Source organism: Hyaena hyaena, unplaced genomic scaffold (genome assembly GCF_003009895.1).
Source record: "Hyaena hyaena isolate Hyena2069 unplaced genomic scaffold, ASM300989v1 scaffold_295, whole genome shotgun sequence".
Classification (NCBI taxonomy): Eukaryota; Metazoa; Chordata; class Mammalia; order Carnivora; family Hyaenidae; genus Hyaena; species Hyaena hyaena.
In genome coordinates this window covers 1138553-1154431 of record NW_024080928.1, presented here as the reverse complement: position 1 = coordinate 1154431, position 15879 = coordinate 1138553, and the positions used below count along the sequence as shown (strand labels likewise).

The window sequence follows — 15879 nt, the reverse complement described above, 5'->3', positions numbered from 1 at the left end:
TTAGGGTGCTTTTAGTCAAGAATAAAGACTATCTGATTAAAATTGGCTGGGATTTGGGGCGCCTGGGTGGCTCACTCATTTGGGTGGTCTGAATTTGGCCTGGGTCATGATCTCACAGTTCATGCGTTGGAGCCCCATGTCGGGCTCTGTGCTGACAGCTCAATGCCTGGAGCCTGCTTCAGATTCTGTGTCTCCCTCCCTCTCTCTCTCTCTCTGCCCCTTCTCGGCTCACACTCTGTTTCTCTCTCTCTCTCAAAAATAAATAAACATTAAAAAAGTAATCATAAAATAAAATAAAATTGGCTGAAATAGGGGAACGTGGGTGGCTTAGTCATTTAAGTGTCTGACTTTGGCTCAGGTCATGATTTCTCCGTTCCTGAGTTCAAGCCCTGTGTCAGACTCTGTGCAGACAGCTCAGAGCCTGGAACCTCCCTCTGCCCCTCCCTGACTCATTCTCTCTCTCTCTCTCTCTCTCTCTCTCTCTCTCTCTCATTCTCTCTCTCTCTCTCTCAAAAATAAATGTTTAAAAAATTTTTTAACAAAAATAAAATAAAATTGTCTGGAAGAACAGTGTTGTTAATTTTACATGGCAAGAAGTCCAGGTGCTAGATGATTCCAGGGTTGGTGAGTGGCGCATCGGGGTTGCCAGCCATCCAAGATTTCTCTGTTCTGCTCTGCTATCCTCAAGATCTCCAAAAGCACTGGCCCTGCCTCTCCCGTGGCCATGAGACGGCTGCCACAGCTCCCGGCATCCTGTCCACGCACAGCAGCCTCCCAGGCGGGAAAGAAGAAAGGGCGATAATACAGATGGCCTCTCAACAGAGAGAAAATCTCTTTCCCAGACACTGTCAGTAGACCTCCCTTTTATTCCGCAGTGATCGAAATTGGGGTGCGTGGCCACCTCTAGGCCAATCACAGGCAGAAAGGTTGCCCTCATTGGCTTAGACCAAACATGGTTCAGCCCAGGGGCTGAGCACATTGTCCTGAAACAAAACGGGGGCTCCATTGAACAGAGGATGGAGAATGGGTTGGGAAGGCAGTGCCTGGCATGGCGTATGGAACACGATCCACTCGGCAGCAAGAGGTGGCATTGCCCCGTCACAAGCGGTAATGGGTCTCAGTGTCGGCCCCTTTCTGCCAGCCATTCCTTTGTGCACCACACACACGCACCTCCACTTCATGTGCAAACCCCCGGAACTAGATAGACTGTGTCACCCCTTGGCCTAATGTGTTGAAGAGGGTAGAAAAGTAAAGGCAGAGGCCTTCCTTTGGACACCTGCCAGATGCAGTTATAATCTGGCTGAAATGATTCTATATTCCTCCGAGACCTCCATCACAGAGGTGGAAGCTCCCCGAAGCCAGGGTCCTTTCTGCCACGCTCACTGGCGCAGCCTGGGTATCTAGCCCCATGTGTGGCACAGAGCAACCGCTCAATCACAATGGAGTGAATGACTGAGCAGACTGATGGCTGAGATCGTGTCTCCATTGCGCCATGCCTCTTGAAGTTACCTGGAGAGGTAGGAGCTCGCTGTCCCCATCCAGGGGGTTTGTAGTCTACTGTTGAGATGAAAGCTGCCAGCCAGGCTGTAGCACAGCCAGAGCAGGAGCCTGCCTTCTCTTCTCTGTGGGAATCAATGATGAGCACTCGCTTGCCCATGGGTACTGTACCTTGTGATAACTGCTTTTTGCGTTGAGACTATGAGAATGTTTTAACCGCCAAAATGAACTTACATTTGTGGGGGAAAGAGGATTCCTCCTTTACCTCTCTTCCTGTAGCTTGTAAAGACTCCCCACCGTCACCGGATGACCAGAGGATGGAAATCGTCTTCATAAATGATGGCTCGCAATCCAGATGTAAAGGATGAGGATTAAGGAGAAGAGGTGCTTGTGGCCTGTTAGAAGAACCTTTCCTCACTCCTATTATTACTCTTAAAACTCTGTTTTACTTTCGTTTTAGACCTAGAAGGTTTTGACTCCGTGGTATCATCTACTGAGAAACTCAGTCACCCAACCACAAGCAGACCAAAAGCCACGGGGAGGCGGCCTCCGTCTCAGTCCCTCACATCCGTAAGTGTCTCCTTGCTTCTTCTATGGCTACGAAGCAGGTCAGGTTAGAGGCTCCAGCCAAGGACTCTCCTGCAAGTGGCCGATACGAGGACCAGCCAGGAGAGGGAGGTCATGAGATACACTGCTGAGCGAAAGTCACCGGAGCGTCTTCTGGAATCAAGCAGTATTTCTTTTTCCTTGTTCTCTGCGTATCTGCCGCTGAGGCGGCCACTGCCTAGTCCCACCCTCCTCCTCTCTGCTTCCAGGTTGATCTCTCTTTGAACCTGAAATGAAACTGGTGAGAAAGAAAATGTCCTGTTTTATGGTGGAAGAGGAGAGTCAGGCTAGTCTGGTCTATAAATGAAACCTTGCTAAAGAACGATCTGCCGCTGCGCAGCGCTTGGCAGCGGCCAAGCTTTTTCCTCCCAAAGCCCCATGATTGGCACCCCTCCACGGAACCCCACACGCACCCTTAGGAGAGTGTTTGTAAATATGTGAGGTGCCTGGCCATGTAGGAGAGACCAGTCAGTACATTTCAGATAACCTACAGACGTTTTTTTGTTTGGGTCATTTTGAATAACTTCTTTTCTTACCAGAAACCTGTAACACAGTTGTACCAAATTTCAACAGTGAAATGCATAAAGAAGAAAGTAAGAAGTTCACCTGTACCCTGCTTTCCAGAGCTAAGAACCATTAACTACTCAGTGTGTATCTGTAGCTTTTATTTAAAATTCTGTCTGTGTGTCTAACCTCATTTGTTCACAGTGGGATCACATTGCACATGCATTTCTGGAACGTGCTCTCCCCCCTTACATTGTGCACCCTTCTCCCCAGTCACTACCCGTTCTTCCACGACATCACATTTACTGGCTGCCTTGTGTTCCAACCTGTGAATATATGAGTTTATCTAGTCAGTGCACTATTACTGGCCATTTATGTTGTTTCTACTACTTCATTATAAACACTGACGTGAATGTCATTGGGGAAAATATCTTGATGCTTCCACATGCGATGTGCATGTGTATATCTATCGATCGATCGATCGATCTGTCTATCTATCTATCTCTATATATCACATTGTCTTGTCCTTGCTGGGAGTGAAGGTCTAAGACCTTATGACCTTCACCCAGATATGCCAAGGAATTAACCTTTTCAGGCTTTCCAGAACACTTTCTACTTTCGCCTCATTGCCAGTCCCACCTAAGAGGTCCTCATTTAGAAGAAAAAGAACACCACTTCCTTTGAACCTCTTCTCTCCTATCTACTGAGTTTGGGAGGTGTGGTTTGAGTCATGCTATTTTTCCTCTTTGAGTGAAACAACCCTAACTATGTATGGATACCTTTTTGGGAGAAAGACTTGACAAAGTGGTTTACTTTCAGTCTTTAGGTACACAGAGTCCCGTATCACCACCGTCTTTACTCTCTCCACACCCTCCCCAACATGCCTCATACACACACAACCTATTTAATTGCTTCTTAGTGTCTCTAATGTTTTGATCCTACCTCCCACATCTTCTCTATAAATGCTTCTTCAGTTCTGTTTTTCCTCCAAATTCTTCCCAACTTTTCAAGGTCGAGAGGGCCTTGAGGCATCCAGAAGTTAATATAGAGAAAGTCACTTTACCATCCCACACCCCACCCGTGGTTCATACATCCCATGCCTGGGAGTTCATGTAGAGTTGGGGGACTGGGTAAAGGCACCTCATCTTCACTCCGCTTTTAGCCCAACACCTTTGTTCATTCACTCATTCAACAAAATTTATAGGCATCTATCTCACGTGGACTCGGCTCTGAGCCAGGTAGTAAGGCTGCGGCTAAGAGCAAGACAGACATGGGCCCTGCCCATAGGAAGGTTATGGTACAGTGACTCCAAGTTTGGCTTTTTCTATGGAACAGTGTTATTTGAAGACTTAAAATAACAGGAGACATTTATGCTTTAAAGAAGTATAATTACTCTCTTCCCTTTGTTCCCATCCATCCCCACGTGGATGCGTACTTTGAATTCGTATTTGCTCACCTTCCGCATAGCACCTGTAGGTTTTTCATAGCAAAACAGGATCGTGTGGGTATGGACATATTCCTAGCAGGCCATTGGAAGGAATGATTGGGGAAATGCAGGATTCCCCAGCCAGGATTCCCCAGCCTGGGGAGCTTGTTTACATTTATTGAATTCAAAGAGTGAGCTTTGATTGGCAGCCCCTGAGGTTACAGAGGAGGAAACTGGCTTTTTGAATAAAATCTCAGAATGCAAGGATATAAGCATTGCAAGGTGGTTAAGCAGTTAAGCTTAGATTACTGAGAAAGCTTAGTTTGGGGTGTTAGTCTAGGTAGTTGGATTTTCAGATGAAACAACGATTAACAAATGAGACCTTTTAATTTCAAAACTTTGCTTACAAATCCCTAAATACATTAGCTTCCTGCCTTAGAAAATAGAGTCAACAGAAGAAGATAAACATGGCATGATGTAGGCATGATTTTTCAATAAGGACACCAGCGATGGTTCTAAACAGGGCTTTTCCCACCACGGGGGTAGGAGGCAGAGATGTGCGGCTAAATATGAGCACACCCAAAGAGATCTCTGGAACATTCGTTGTTTAAAAAGATCCCTTGCCACGGGAACTCTTAGTTTCATTTGCTTTGTCCTAAAATAGGGAAATTCTAGCCCAGTAATATTTATGTCCACGTGAACTCCAGTGAATTGGCTCACGTTCCTCCAGCTTTTTGATCTTCACGGTGAGGCAGAAAGGGTAGGGGTATTAGCCCCATATTTTACCACAAGATGTCGCCATTTTATAAATCTACCTTAGCAAACGTGGTCTCCGCCACAGATGTTGACCGTCCCGGCAACGAGGGTGGAGATTTAGCAATAGACGTCACATTCGAGGTGAGCTTGCACCCTACCTCTACCCCCCACCCCTCGCAGGCAGGGCTGTGCTCTGCGGCTCCAGAAATGCTGCTCACTGGCCCCAGGGCCTGTGACCTCTTGCCCCCTGAAACCGTTTCCTCACAGAAGGGTTCTTGCAGGCGCTTGACTTCACCTCAGATTTTGTGGTCCTGGGAAAGGATCCAGAGGGCATGACGGAGACAGGTTCGAGGCAGCCTCCTCTTGACTTGGGCGTCCCTTCGCACTGGAATGTCAGCCTTGGGAGAGCAGGGACCGTGTCAGGCAGGTCACCTAAGTTCAGTATCAAGCTCAGTGCTTAGCACATGGTAGCGAATGTTTACAGAAAGAAGGGAGGCTCTGAAGGACGGAGGGAGCCAGAAAGGATGGGTGACACAGGCCTACACATGTGAAATGACCGGTGGCCATCAGAGCAGAGATCCCATAGAAAGATCCCTGCTGTAGGAAATCTTGCTTCTCAGTCCCAGTCCTGCCACTGTCTCTAGAGCACAGATAATGGCACGCTTTCTGCCTCTCGAGGTTATAATGAGAAGACAAACAAAACAGAAGCGGCGAGTGCTTTGAAAAGCATACGGCATCGTGTGAACAAAAGCTATGTCAGCTAAGGTGTAATTCTGACAAAAGCATTTTCTTTTGGCTTTATCCAGTCTTCCCTTTCAAGCCCTGATATCTTTGACTCCCCAAGTCCCGAAGAAGATAAAGAGGAACACGTTTCGCTTGCACACAGAGGAGTGGAAGCATCAAAGAAAACTTCAAAGACTGTTACCATATCCCAAGTGAGTGACTGGCCATGGCAAGGGACCCCTGCCTTTCTGTGTACGCCCTGACGATGAGCTATGACCCAGACAAAGATAAGCGGGAGTCTTGGTCCGTGCGGGCCGCTGTCCCAGCGTGGCATCGATGGGGGGCTTAGAGACGGCAGGCACTTCTGTCTGACAGTTCTGGAGGCCGGCAGTCTGAAATCAGAGTGCCGCTGTGGTCAGGTTCTGGTGACGGTTGGTTGCAGACAGCCAACGTCTCACTGTTTCCTCATGTGGTAGAAGCAAGGGCGAGGAGCTGTCGGAGGTCTCTTTTCTAAGGGCACTAATTCCGTTCCTGAGGCACCACGCTGATGACCTTATCACTTCCCAAAGGCCCCGTCTCCTAATATCCCATCTCGGGGTTAGGATTTCCACACATGAATGGCTGGGGTGGGGGGCAGGACACCAACATTTAGTCCATTGCAACAGACAATGCAAGTTTTTGTCATTCTTCAGTAACAGTTACTACTTTAGTCATCAAAATCCCAGACGCATGTTTTTTGTTTTTTGTTTTTTTTTTAAAAAAAGCCCCTAAAACTGGGCAGAATGTCTGAGATACAAGCTTAGTTGTTGCTTTTTCATGTTTTCTCTTGTGGTTTGATCTCTTCTGCACACCGTCAACCACGCATAAGCATCTGCCCTCACACACCCTTGCCGCTGTCACCATCCCCCCTCCCCACCACAACCAAAGCAGCTTAAGGAGCCTAGAGGTGTGGGAAAGAATGCATGGAATATATTCAGTGCTGTGCACTCTGCCCACAGATCTTGGCTTTTGTGTTCAAAACTGATGATGTCACAGATTATGCTTGGCAGCACATGACTTTCAGTAACTAACAGGAGTCCCTTAAAGAAACACTGCTTTGCATTCATTTATTATGAGAAATTAAAGTCTAAAAACATTTTAGTTTCACTGCATGCCCAGGGAATGGAGTAGCTATTTTAAGTTACTGCATGTGGCTTTTGAAGGGTACCCTGTACCAGTCTTGTTCATCCTAGGAATGTGTTTTCTCGTGCTAAGAGAACCCAGTCAATTGGAATTATTTTCTATAAACATTAGCCACTGCTTTCGAACAGCAGAAAAAAACTGCAACTGTTTCTAAGACACTCGAAGCAGGAATTAACACAAAGAAATCACAGGGTGCATAGGATTTTCCTTCTCACAGACTTAAGAATTTACACATATGTCTCGATTTTCTTAAAAACCTGGTCTAGTAAGCAGAAATAGGATCCTATAAAACACATCAATTGTAGATAGTCACAAAACTAAAGCAGTCTTCCTTTATGAAAGGATCCCATTTGCAGAAACTGGATTGAGACCCGCTTTTTCCGATGACCATAGGTGTACCTGCAGCTACGCTCTCACTGACATCTCTGGGCTGTCTCTGCAGTGACATCTGCTGGTGGGCAGTGGCTCTTCATGTTTCTGGTTTACGCGGTCCCACCCCATCATTAGCCTCTTTCCCTTCCTGGGAGATGTCAGGTCACATTGTGTATTGCTTCTATGCGCGAACTACTGTGGTCAGGGTGCATAGCGGCCAATACTCTTGTCAGAGCTTGAAAAGATATTTGCCAGTTGCAACGGGCTGGGGGAGAAAGTTATGTAGGAAATGCTACAAGAAGCACCTTTCGAAGAGTTGCCTGGAAGTCCGTCTGTGAGGACATTGGTAGGTGGGAGGAGGTACGTGACTTCGCAGAGCGGGAAGTGGGGAAAAGTATGAACCCAGGAACAGGAAAGAAGCAGAGAAAATAATGACAGGACAGCGTGAATCGTCAGGCTCGGGCGGGCACGGTATGGGGCTTGAGGGCCCAGCCGGCAGGGGAGAGGATCGAAGCCCACTTCTGCCAGTTATCAGCTGCGGGGCTTGCAGGACTTCTCAGCCACATCCCTAAGCCTCAGTTTCCTGCCCCGTCCAAAGTGGGTGCCGGCTGATCCTCGTTTCCGTTATCTAGCCGACGTCCGGCACGTGAGCAGCGTTCCATAAATGTCAGTCCCTCTTCCTTCTTACTCTAACTCCTACAACAATAAGCACGGGATGGCAGATCGCTATCCCTGGCAGCAGAAAGTGCTTTTCCTCAATGGTAACTTGGCAGAGAAAAGGCAGGCGGAGAGGCTGGGAATGATGGCCCATCTGCTTCTGGCTCACTCTGCCCAGTCTCTCCCTCTTGCACAGCCGGGATCCACACTCTCCCTCCTCACCATGCCAGCCAGGCCCCCTCTTGGCTCTTGCCCTGGGCACCTGCTGCTGGAAGAGTCCCGGCTGTGTTGCCAAGCTTTGCCACCGGCCTCAACTTCCCCATCACTCACCCGCTCACCTCCCAGCACTCTGTCTGCTGCTTGCCCTCCCCCCAACCTGCCTTGGGTCTTGGGATCTCACTTTCCCTCACTGCCGCCCTCCCCTCGGTGGCCCGATGCCCATTTTCCCTCCCACCCGTGACTGTCCCTCTCCCTGTGCCCTCCCGGCCTCCTCCTCGGGTCGCTCCTCCCTCAGGCCTGGCCCACCTGTCTCCTCGGTCTTCAGCTTGGCCCGCCATTGGTCTTCCCCGCAGGGTATCCTCCAGCGCTGCATCCCCCCCTTCCTTGGAAGCCAACAGAACCATTACATCATTCCGTGTCCTCCTGAGGCTTCTCCATTGAACACTTTCTCTCTCCCCCATCTTCCCTCGTCAGGCAGGTCTCCGGGAAGAGAGTTCTACACTTGCAGGCCGCACCCCTCACCTCTTGTTCAGGTGCTGACCTGCCCTGACCAGTCTTCAGTCTCCTTTATTCCACCAAATGCCCCCCAACCCCCGTTTCCCTCTCAGTGCCCTTGACCTCTTGAGGCACTTATCCAACCCTTTCATCCTTCTGGAAACCCCTCAGGGCACCTCCCTAACCCATGCCCCTCTTCTGCTCTTGCTTCGTCCCATCGCTTACCACTCTGTCCCGGTCCCCAAGGGATGTCCTTTCTGTCCCCACCTCTTCAATTTAGGGAGTCCCCAGGCCCCATCATCGGGCCTCTTCTCTCCTAATTCCGTGTTATCCACCCCCATGGCGCCGCTCCGTCAGGTGACTTCTCTGGCCCTGCTCGCTTCTTTGCTCCTTGCCTCTGCCCACAGCGCATGTCCCCTTGGCTGTCCCCCGGGCTCCTGAAACTCAGTGTGTCAAAAGTGAAATTGTTTTCTGGGCCTTCATGCTGTTGCTCCTGCCACAAAAGGTACAGCCTCCATGCCTGCTTCCTCTGTCCCCACCCGCGGCCCTATAGCTGGTCCAGAACCACAGCCTCCCACGGGGCCCCTCGTCCCTGCGGCCGGGCACTGCGTCTCCGCGCGTCACGCAGAGCTGTCTTCTCTCTATTCCCTTGGCCGCTGTCTGTCAAGCCTCCACCGTTCCCTGCTTTTGTTGTATGAGATTCTCCCAGCTATTCCTTCGGCCTCCAGACCCGCCAACCTTTAGGCCTTTCTGCAGCCGCAGTCATCATTAGCTTTGCGCAGGATGTTTTTAACCCTTTCCGCCAGCCCGCTCTACCTCCCCAGCCTGAGCCCCGCCCCCAGTGCCAGCCTCGCCGCCGAGCCACCGCTTGCCATGAATGTGTCTCACTCTCTGGTCTCTGTGCCTTGGCCGAGCCCATTCCCTCCTCCGGGAACCTCTTTCTCCAGTCACCCTTCCTCTCCGGCTACCTTCTGGTCCTCTGCCTCTGGGATGGGGCCGTCAGCAGCTCCCCGACGCCTTCCCTCCCGGACGGTTGGTCCATTTGGGTACTTCCGCAGCCCTGTGTCTTACCTCCCTGTGTGCAGACTCCCCTACGTCTGCAGTGTGTCGGCTACCCTGTCTGCACTTTATGACGTTCTGAGCTCTTGGGAGCTAGGAAAATGCTTTGCTCGCTTCAGAGTTTGCAGAGCCTAGCAAGCAGGTGGGCCCCCAGACTCGTACATTAAACCAGTTAGGAACTCCCTGTCCAGAAGGGTCGTGGAATTTAAAACACGTGGGGGAGACACGTGAAGTGGGGGACGGCCATGCCAAGTAGGCCCTTGGGGTCTTGTGGGTGAAGGGGTGTGACCCGTGTGTGTCGGGAGGTGGGGACGGGGATGCGGGTGGGAAACTTTACTAAACACGAATCCTCCGCCTGAACCCTCTCCGCCTTCCCTTGTCGCAGGTGTCCGACAACAAAGCGTCCCTGCCGCCCAAGCCAGGGACCATGGCTGCCGGTGGCAGTGGTGGGCCAGCCCCTCTGTCCTCGGCAACACCCTCCCCCCTGTCATCCTCTTTGGGAACAGCCGGACACAGAGCCAACTCCCCGTCTCTGTTTGGCTCGGAAGGAAAACCAAAGATGGAGCCCGCGGCCAGCAGCCAGGCGGCCGTGGAGGAGCTGAGGACACAGGTCCGCGAGCTGAGGAGCATCATTGAGACTATGAAGGACCAGCAGAAGTGAGTGTCCGGGGCCCCTTCTTTGGCCACCTCCCAGGTTGCTCTCCGCTGGGCCTCGGCCTCATTCTGCAAGCCTGGGTGCCCATTTCCCCGGGGTGGCGGCAGAAGGGGTGATGTGGGTTTGAACATGCGAGCTTCTTGAATAAACCGGGTCTGCAGCACGCAGGGAGGGCCCGGGCTGGCTGCAGGATGCGCGGCAGAGTCACTCACCAGAACTAATGCGCTCAGCGGGCTGCTAAAAGGAATGATCTTTAAATTCCCCATAAAATGAAGCACACACATGTCCCACTTGTTAACAAGCCCAACAGCCGCTTTTCCTCTAGCACCAGGAAAATGGCAGTTTCTGCAGTGAGCTGTCTGATGAAGTAATTGGCTGGCGTTTGGGGCTGTAACGCATGACAAAGATGTAGGGGATCTTTAAACGCAAGACTTTACACTTAGCAAGATGTTCTCCTTGTGAGACTCGGGGCTCTCTCCGCGTGTGCCTATGTGCTCTCCGCATCCCTGATCCTCAAGGAGCACTTAGATGGGGAGGAAGACCCATGAGCAAAAATAAACTGCACACATAAACATCACCCAGGGTTCTGTCTGCAGTGACAAAGACAATAAAAAGGTTAGAAGTCGGGAGGCACTTATCTGAGTCAACTGACACTCAGAGTTTAGGGTTCTGTTAGCTCTTTCTTGGGGGAAAGGGGGCAGTGGGAGGCATCTATGGAGGTGTTTCCTGAATAGGAATTTTAAAAGATATTTTTTTATATTCTTGACATTTATTTTGAGATAGAGATAGAGATAGAGGGCACGCAGGGGAGGGGCAGAAAGAGAGGGGGAGAGAGAGAGTCCCAGCCAGGCTCTGCACTCAGCACAGAGCCCAACTCGGGGCTTGAAGTCACGAACCCTGAGATCATGGTCTGAGCCGAAGTCAGACGCTTAACCAACTGAGACACTCTGGCAGCCCTGAATAGGATTTTGAAAGATGATCTAGGGTCACCAAGAGGAGAGCAGTCCAGCAGAGAGAACGGCACGGGTGGGTTCCCAGGCACACAGAGCCGCCTGGTGGCTAGTGAGCCGGTGCATCCCTGCTGGCTCCCGGCCCCCTGGACGGGAGGTGCCCGGGGCAGTAGCACGCGACGGGCTGGAGACCCACAGCCATGCCTTGGGAGCAATTCTGCAGCTGGAAGAAACCTGGCATCTGCCCCCCTGCCCGTGGCTGGACAGCCCTGATGTGTGTCGTGGCCAGATACTTCAGGGAATTTGGGGTTAAACAACGTTGATTTCTTCTCTAAAGAACACCTCACAGCCTTTACGGCATATCAGGAAGATGGAGACAATGGTGTATGCTGTTTTTCTGAAACATACCTAATCGCAGAACCCCTTTTCTCTAGCACGCTAGGACAAGGGTTACAAGGAACTTACTTGGGAGCACTGTGGCTGTGTTCAGGTTCTATTCCACTCCGGCTGGGAGGTGGCAGATGACATTGGGGCCCCCTGGTCTTACCCCTTACCTGGAAGGTGTCCATCAAATAAATATGCGGATTCAACAGGATGGAACTAGAGGGGGTGTCTCAAGATCAGCCAGGCTGCCTCCAGCTCTGTAAAGTCCCCAGCTCCTCTCTGCTTCTACGGGTTTAGGTAACCACAGGCCCCATCCATGGCCAGGTGACACGTGTCTCCTGCTGAGACAGTGACCCCATGGCCCCAGGACATCCCAGAGCACTGGTCCTTAGCCTTCTGAAGATGGCCATCACTGAGTCCGACTGGCCTGGATCCAGGGCTTCAGCCCTTGGGGCCTCTGATTGGTGCCTCAGGCATCAGAAGTGGCCTGTGCCTGCCTCAGGGTGAAGACCGGCCTGTGCTTCAGCCCCCTCCCCTTCCCCCCCACCTCGTGTCCCTCCCCACTGTGAGGCCTGGGCGTAGTTGCCCAGTATTGTCCTTCCCCAGCCAAAGTCTTCTTGAATCAACATGTCATAGAGATCCCTCTCCAATGCCTGTCTCTGTCAGCCTTCTTCAGCCTGGCCTCTGTGTCCATGGCCATTGGGTCCCTAAAATCTCCTGTCTTTGTTCTAAGTATCCCTTTCCTTTCAGCCTTCAGCTGAAGTCTGTGCTGACTCCCCTCATCCCCAAACATGCTGGTTCTTACCTTCCTCCTCGAGCACTGGCTCTTCTCCATCAATCTCCCCATCTCCCTTCCTCTTTGTGGACTTAGGCCTTCGTTTACTAGTTCAAGACTTAGGGACTTTCTTTGCACTGGTTCCCCCAGCCAACTCCTTTGGTCTGCCATACTCAAGGCTCTGCCTGTCACAGTCGTCCTGGAGTCGTGCTGTCTGCTTAGGATCTCCGCTACTTCTTTTCTAAGCTTTGAGCACTGCCAGCTGAGATAGAGGCGCATAGTGTGTACTTGAGTAAACAGGGTAACAAGTCACAACTGGTTAATGTCAGAGAACCCGGTGTGTTGGCGGCAGGGCCGGGACACCCACCCAGGTATAGGGCCCATCACCCGAAGTGTGCACACGCAGTACAGCTCGTACCTGATTTATTATGCTATTTCCGCACTCTTTGTTTTTTGATTTTCCAACCCAGTTTGTAAAGATATACATGTTACATGGAATGTTTGATACCCCGAAATGGAGCACAGTTCTCTGACCAGAGTGGCGATGGCTGCAGTGTCCTAAATATAGAGTCTTGAATTTGCAGGATGATTAATTTTGTTCCACTTCATTATTTAATGTTGTAAAAGGCATTAGGCTGCATGTCCTAACTCATGTCTACTTTCTCTATGACACGATTACCATATAGTCAGTTCATCTACTTTAACTCCAAGATCTCAGATGTTACTATTTGTAAGATTTTGGGAGAATCAGGGAAAACATAGCAGTAACCCTTTATTAATATAAGACTCTGTGAAAAATAAAATATGTGGGGAGTGATAAAAATGTCTGCAGTGAAAATCACCATGCATACATTTAAAGACCAGTGACTCCGTACCCCAGGGATGGATAGAGGGAACGCAACGGAATCTCAGCCTGGATACCTGGAATCTGAGTCCTTGGGCGAATCAGTCCACCTCTCTGGCCTCGCCTCCCCGTCTTCTCCTCTTAGGAGAAGCTTGGACTAATGGATCTGCGAGGTCATTTCAGACCCCCTTTTGGACAGCTACACATCTGGGGAGCCCATACATAAGAGCAAGCCTTTCTGTCTGCAGTAAACATCAAGCAATAACAATGCAAAGAAAACACAATGTGGTGTCCACATTTTGTTTGTAGAAGGCTCAGATGGACTTTGGAACGAACGGTGAGAGGCTTCCTATCTCTTATTGAGGAAGTCTGGGCTTTTGTTTCATTTCATGGCCATTTGTTTTTCAGACGGGAGATTAAGCAGTTACTGTCAGAGTTGGATGAAGAGAAGAAAATCCGGCTTCGGTTGCAGGTGGGTCCCTCGGGGTCCTGCTCCCTCTTGAGAGGCTCAGTTCGGGTTGGGGGCAGCATCAGGGCTTCATTTTGCAAATTTAGATGCGCTTCCTGAGGCGATCTTGGTGGGGTTATATGGGCTCACTTCCTGCGCGATCCAGGAAGTCTTGGGGAAGGGAGGCATTTACTAAATGTGCCCCTGGTTGGGTTTCTCATTTGGAATGCGTCCAAGCACCTGCTCGGTGGTCCAGCACGTCAGGACAGCCTGCTCCGCCCTCTGGCCGGGACGCTGCAGTTACTGCCCCTTCTGACAAATGTTGGTTACTGGTAGCCCAGGAATGAAACCCTCCACCGTTTGCTAGTGCATCGCATCTGTGTGCCTGCTCCTTAGGCTGATGTCATTTCTGGCATCGTTGTCGACTCGTCATTCAGATGTCACTGTACCCGCTTCACCTGTAAAAGTGCCTCGTTGATTATCTTCTTTCAGTCGACCAGGTTGATGATCTTTGAGCCTCTCTCAAACCGGCGAATTCATTATGATTTTGTTCGGCTCTTGTTTTTCCTTTATAGATGGAAGTTAATGACATAAAGAAAGCTCTTCAATCAAAATGAATACTTGATAAATGAAATGTCACATTGTTCATCCTGAGTCCAAGACTCACATTTTCCGCCCCAGCCAAAATAACCTTGTGCCAAAAGATTACAAGTTTGCCTCAACACGTCCCTGTTTGAAAGATTAGCACAAAAGTCTTGATAGCGCAACACAGATTCCACCCAAGAGGAGACTTGCCCGCGGTGTAGTCCTGGGCGTGGCACTGGCTGTGACTTAGAGCAAATTGTGCTAAAGGCTTTTTTTACTATGAGATCTCATGCGAAACGAAAACTCAGGCAGTTTAGTCCATAGTGGTACTATTTTGATGATATTTTCCATTAATAAAATGTAATTTCAGATTATTCGTTTACAAGCTTTATAATTTTATGATTTTTTAATCGTGTTCTGTCAGATGCCCCCAGTGTTTGTTACACGCAGTCCCGAGCGAGCGTCCCATTCTTTGGCTTCGGGCAGAGAGCCGCCTCGCTTTGTGTCCCCTCTAGGATTCTCTTACATATGCAATTTTAGGTCCGACCCGTCCCTTCCCCTGCCAGCCAACCCCGCCACCCCAAGATAAATTTTAGCTTATATATGATGGTATATTTACAAAAAGAGAAAGAGAAAACCTGGTATTTGCAATGATCTGTGCCTTCTTTTTACCACCCTCTTGATTGGAGCTTTTGTGATGCAGCTACCGTGATTCAAAAAACAAAAAACAGAAACAAACAAAAAAAGCAAAAAAAAAAAAAAAAAAAACCCCACAAAAAACAGGAAAAAAACCACCACAAACCTTTTTTTTTAAGCCACTTCTCGGAGTCCACTAGAGGCCACTGTCTTTCTTCAAAGCTTCTCTCACCTAGCCAAAGGTCCCGCGGGGAGACAGCTGTGAAGCTGGGCGAGCTCTGTAGTACCAGCTGTGACCTTTAAGTTCTCCTAGCTGTAGGTTGTTCATGGAACTAGAAATGTCACCCCTGCTTGATTTTTCATCCGCCGAGTTAAACCCCTGCTTCCTGTCCTTTGCACCTTTTGCGTGAACGGAATATGCATTATGAAAGCAAAAATAAATAAACGTAAAATGCAATGAAAACAAGGGGGGGAAGTTGTGTTATTTCCTGCACTGGGCTATCCGTGTGTGCTGTTGTTGAAACTGTACTCACATAATGTCATTTGCCTTGTTCTCTTGTAACCCCTTCCTCAGGTCCAAGAGAATGGGGGAGGGGGTGCTCTTGTTGAAGTGTAGCCATTGGATCTTTCTCGCATTTATGGAATTGCTTTTTCCGTCCCTGGGAAACTGGGGTTTGCTTGTTCGCTTTATCTCTGTAGCAAATGAACAGCTCAGCCTTAGACTATGTAACTGTTTCTTCATCCTTAGCTGATAATAAGGGGACGTACTGTATTGCAAGATTGTTTGGGGATGGGAGGGTGGGGGGTGGTCCCTTAAGGGCCCCTGAAGATGTTTTATGTGTTTCTAAAAAGCTGCTTTGTCTATTTCCTGAGTTTTGGAGTGAAAGTGCTAAATATTAATGGATTTGCACAACCATGAAGAATGAGAATTGGTAACACGGAAGGAGGAATGCAAAAAAGAAATCACCCCATATTATTGATTATCATAAGTATTACAAATCAATGTCTTTTTCTCTGTCTCTCCCTCCCTCCACCTTCCTCTTGCCTACGTACTCATCCTTGCTGCTTGAGGCTGCTGCTTCCTCCAAAGTATTGTACGTACAGAG

At 49.7% G+C, this 15879-nt stretch overlaps 1 protein-coding gene across 7 annotated transcripts in view; it reads left to right on the top strand.

The window, feature by feature from the left end:
- Window positions 1–14901, top strand: part of SH3KBP1 (SH3 domain containing kinase binding protein 1) — a 330852-nt gene extending 315951 nt beyond the window's left edge. For 4 of the 7 annotated variants that reach the window (XM_039247390.1, XM_039247391.1, XM_039247393.1 and 1 more), the window contains 5 exons: window positions 1958–2067; window positions 5596–5724; window positions 9882–10153; window positions 13513–13576; window positions 14128–14901. In XM_039247390.1, coding sequence (XP_039103321.1) covers window positions 1958–2067; window positions 5596–5724; window positions 9882–10153; window positions 13513–13576; window positions 14128–14169 — 617 coding nt within the window. In that variant the 3' untranslated portion in view covers window positions 14170–14901. The remainder of the gene's footprint in view (window positions 1–1957; window positions 2068–5595; window positions 5725–9881; window positions 10154–13512; window positions 13577–14127) is intronic. The other 3 variants (XM_039247392.1, XM_039247394.1, XM_039247395.1) reach the window with 1 other exon arrangement.
- The last annotated feature ends 978 nt before the right edge of the window (window positions 14902–15879 follow it).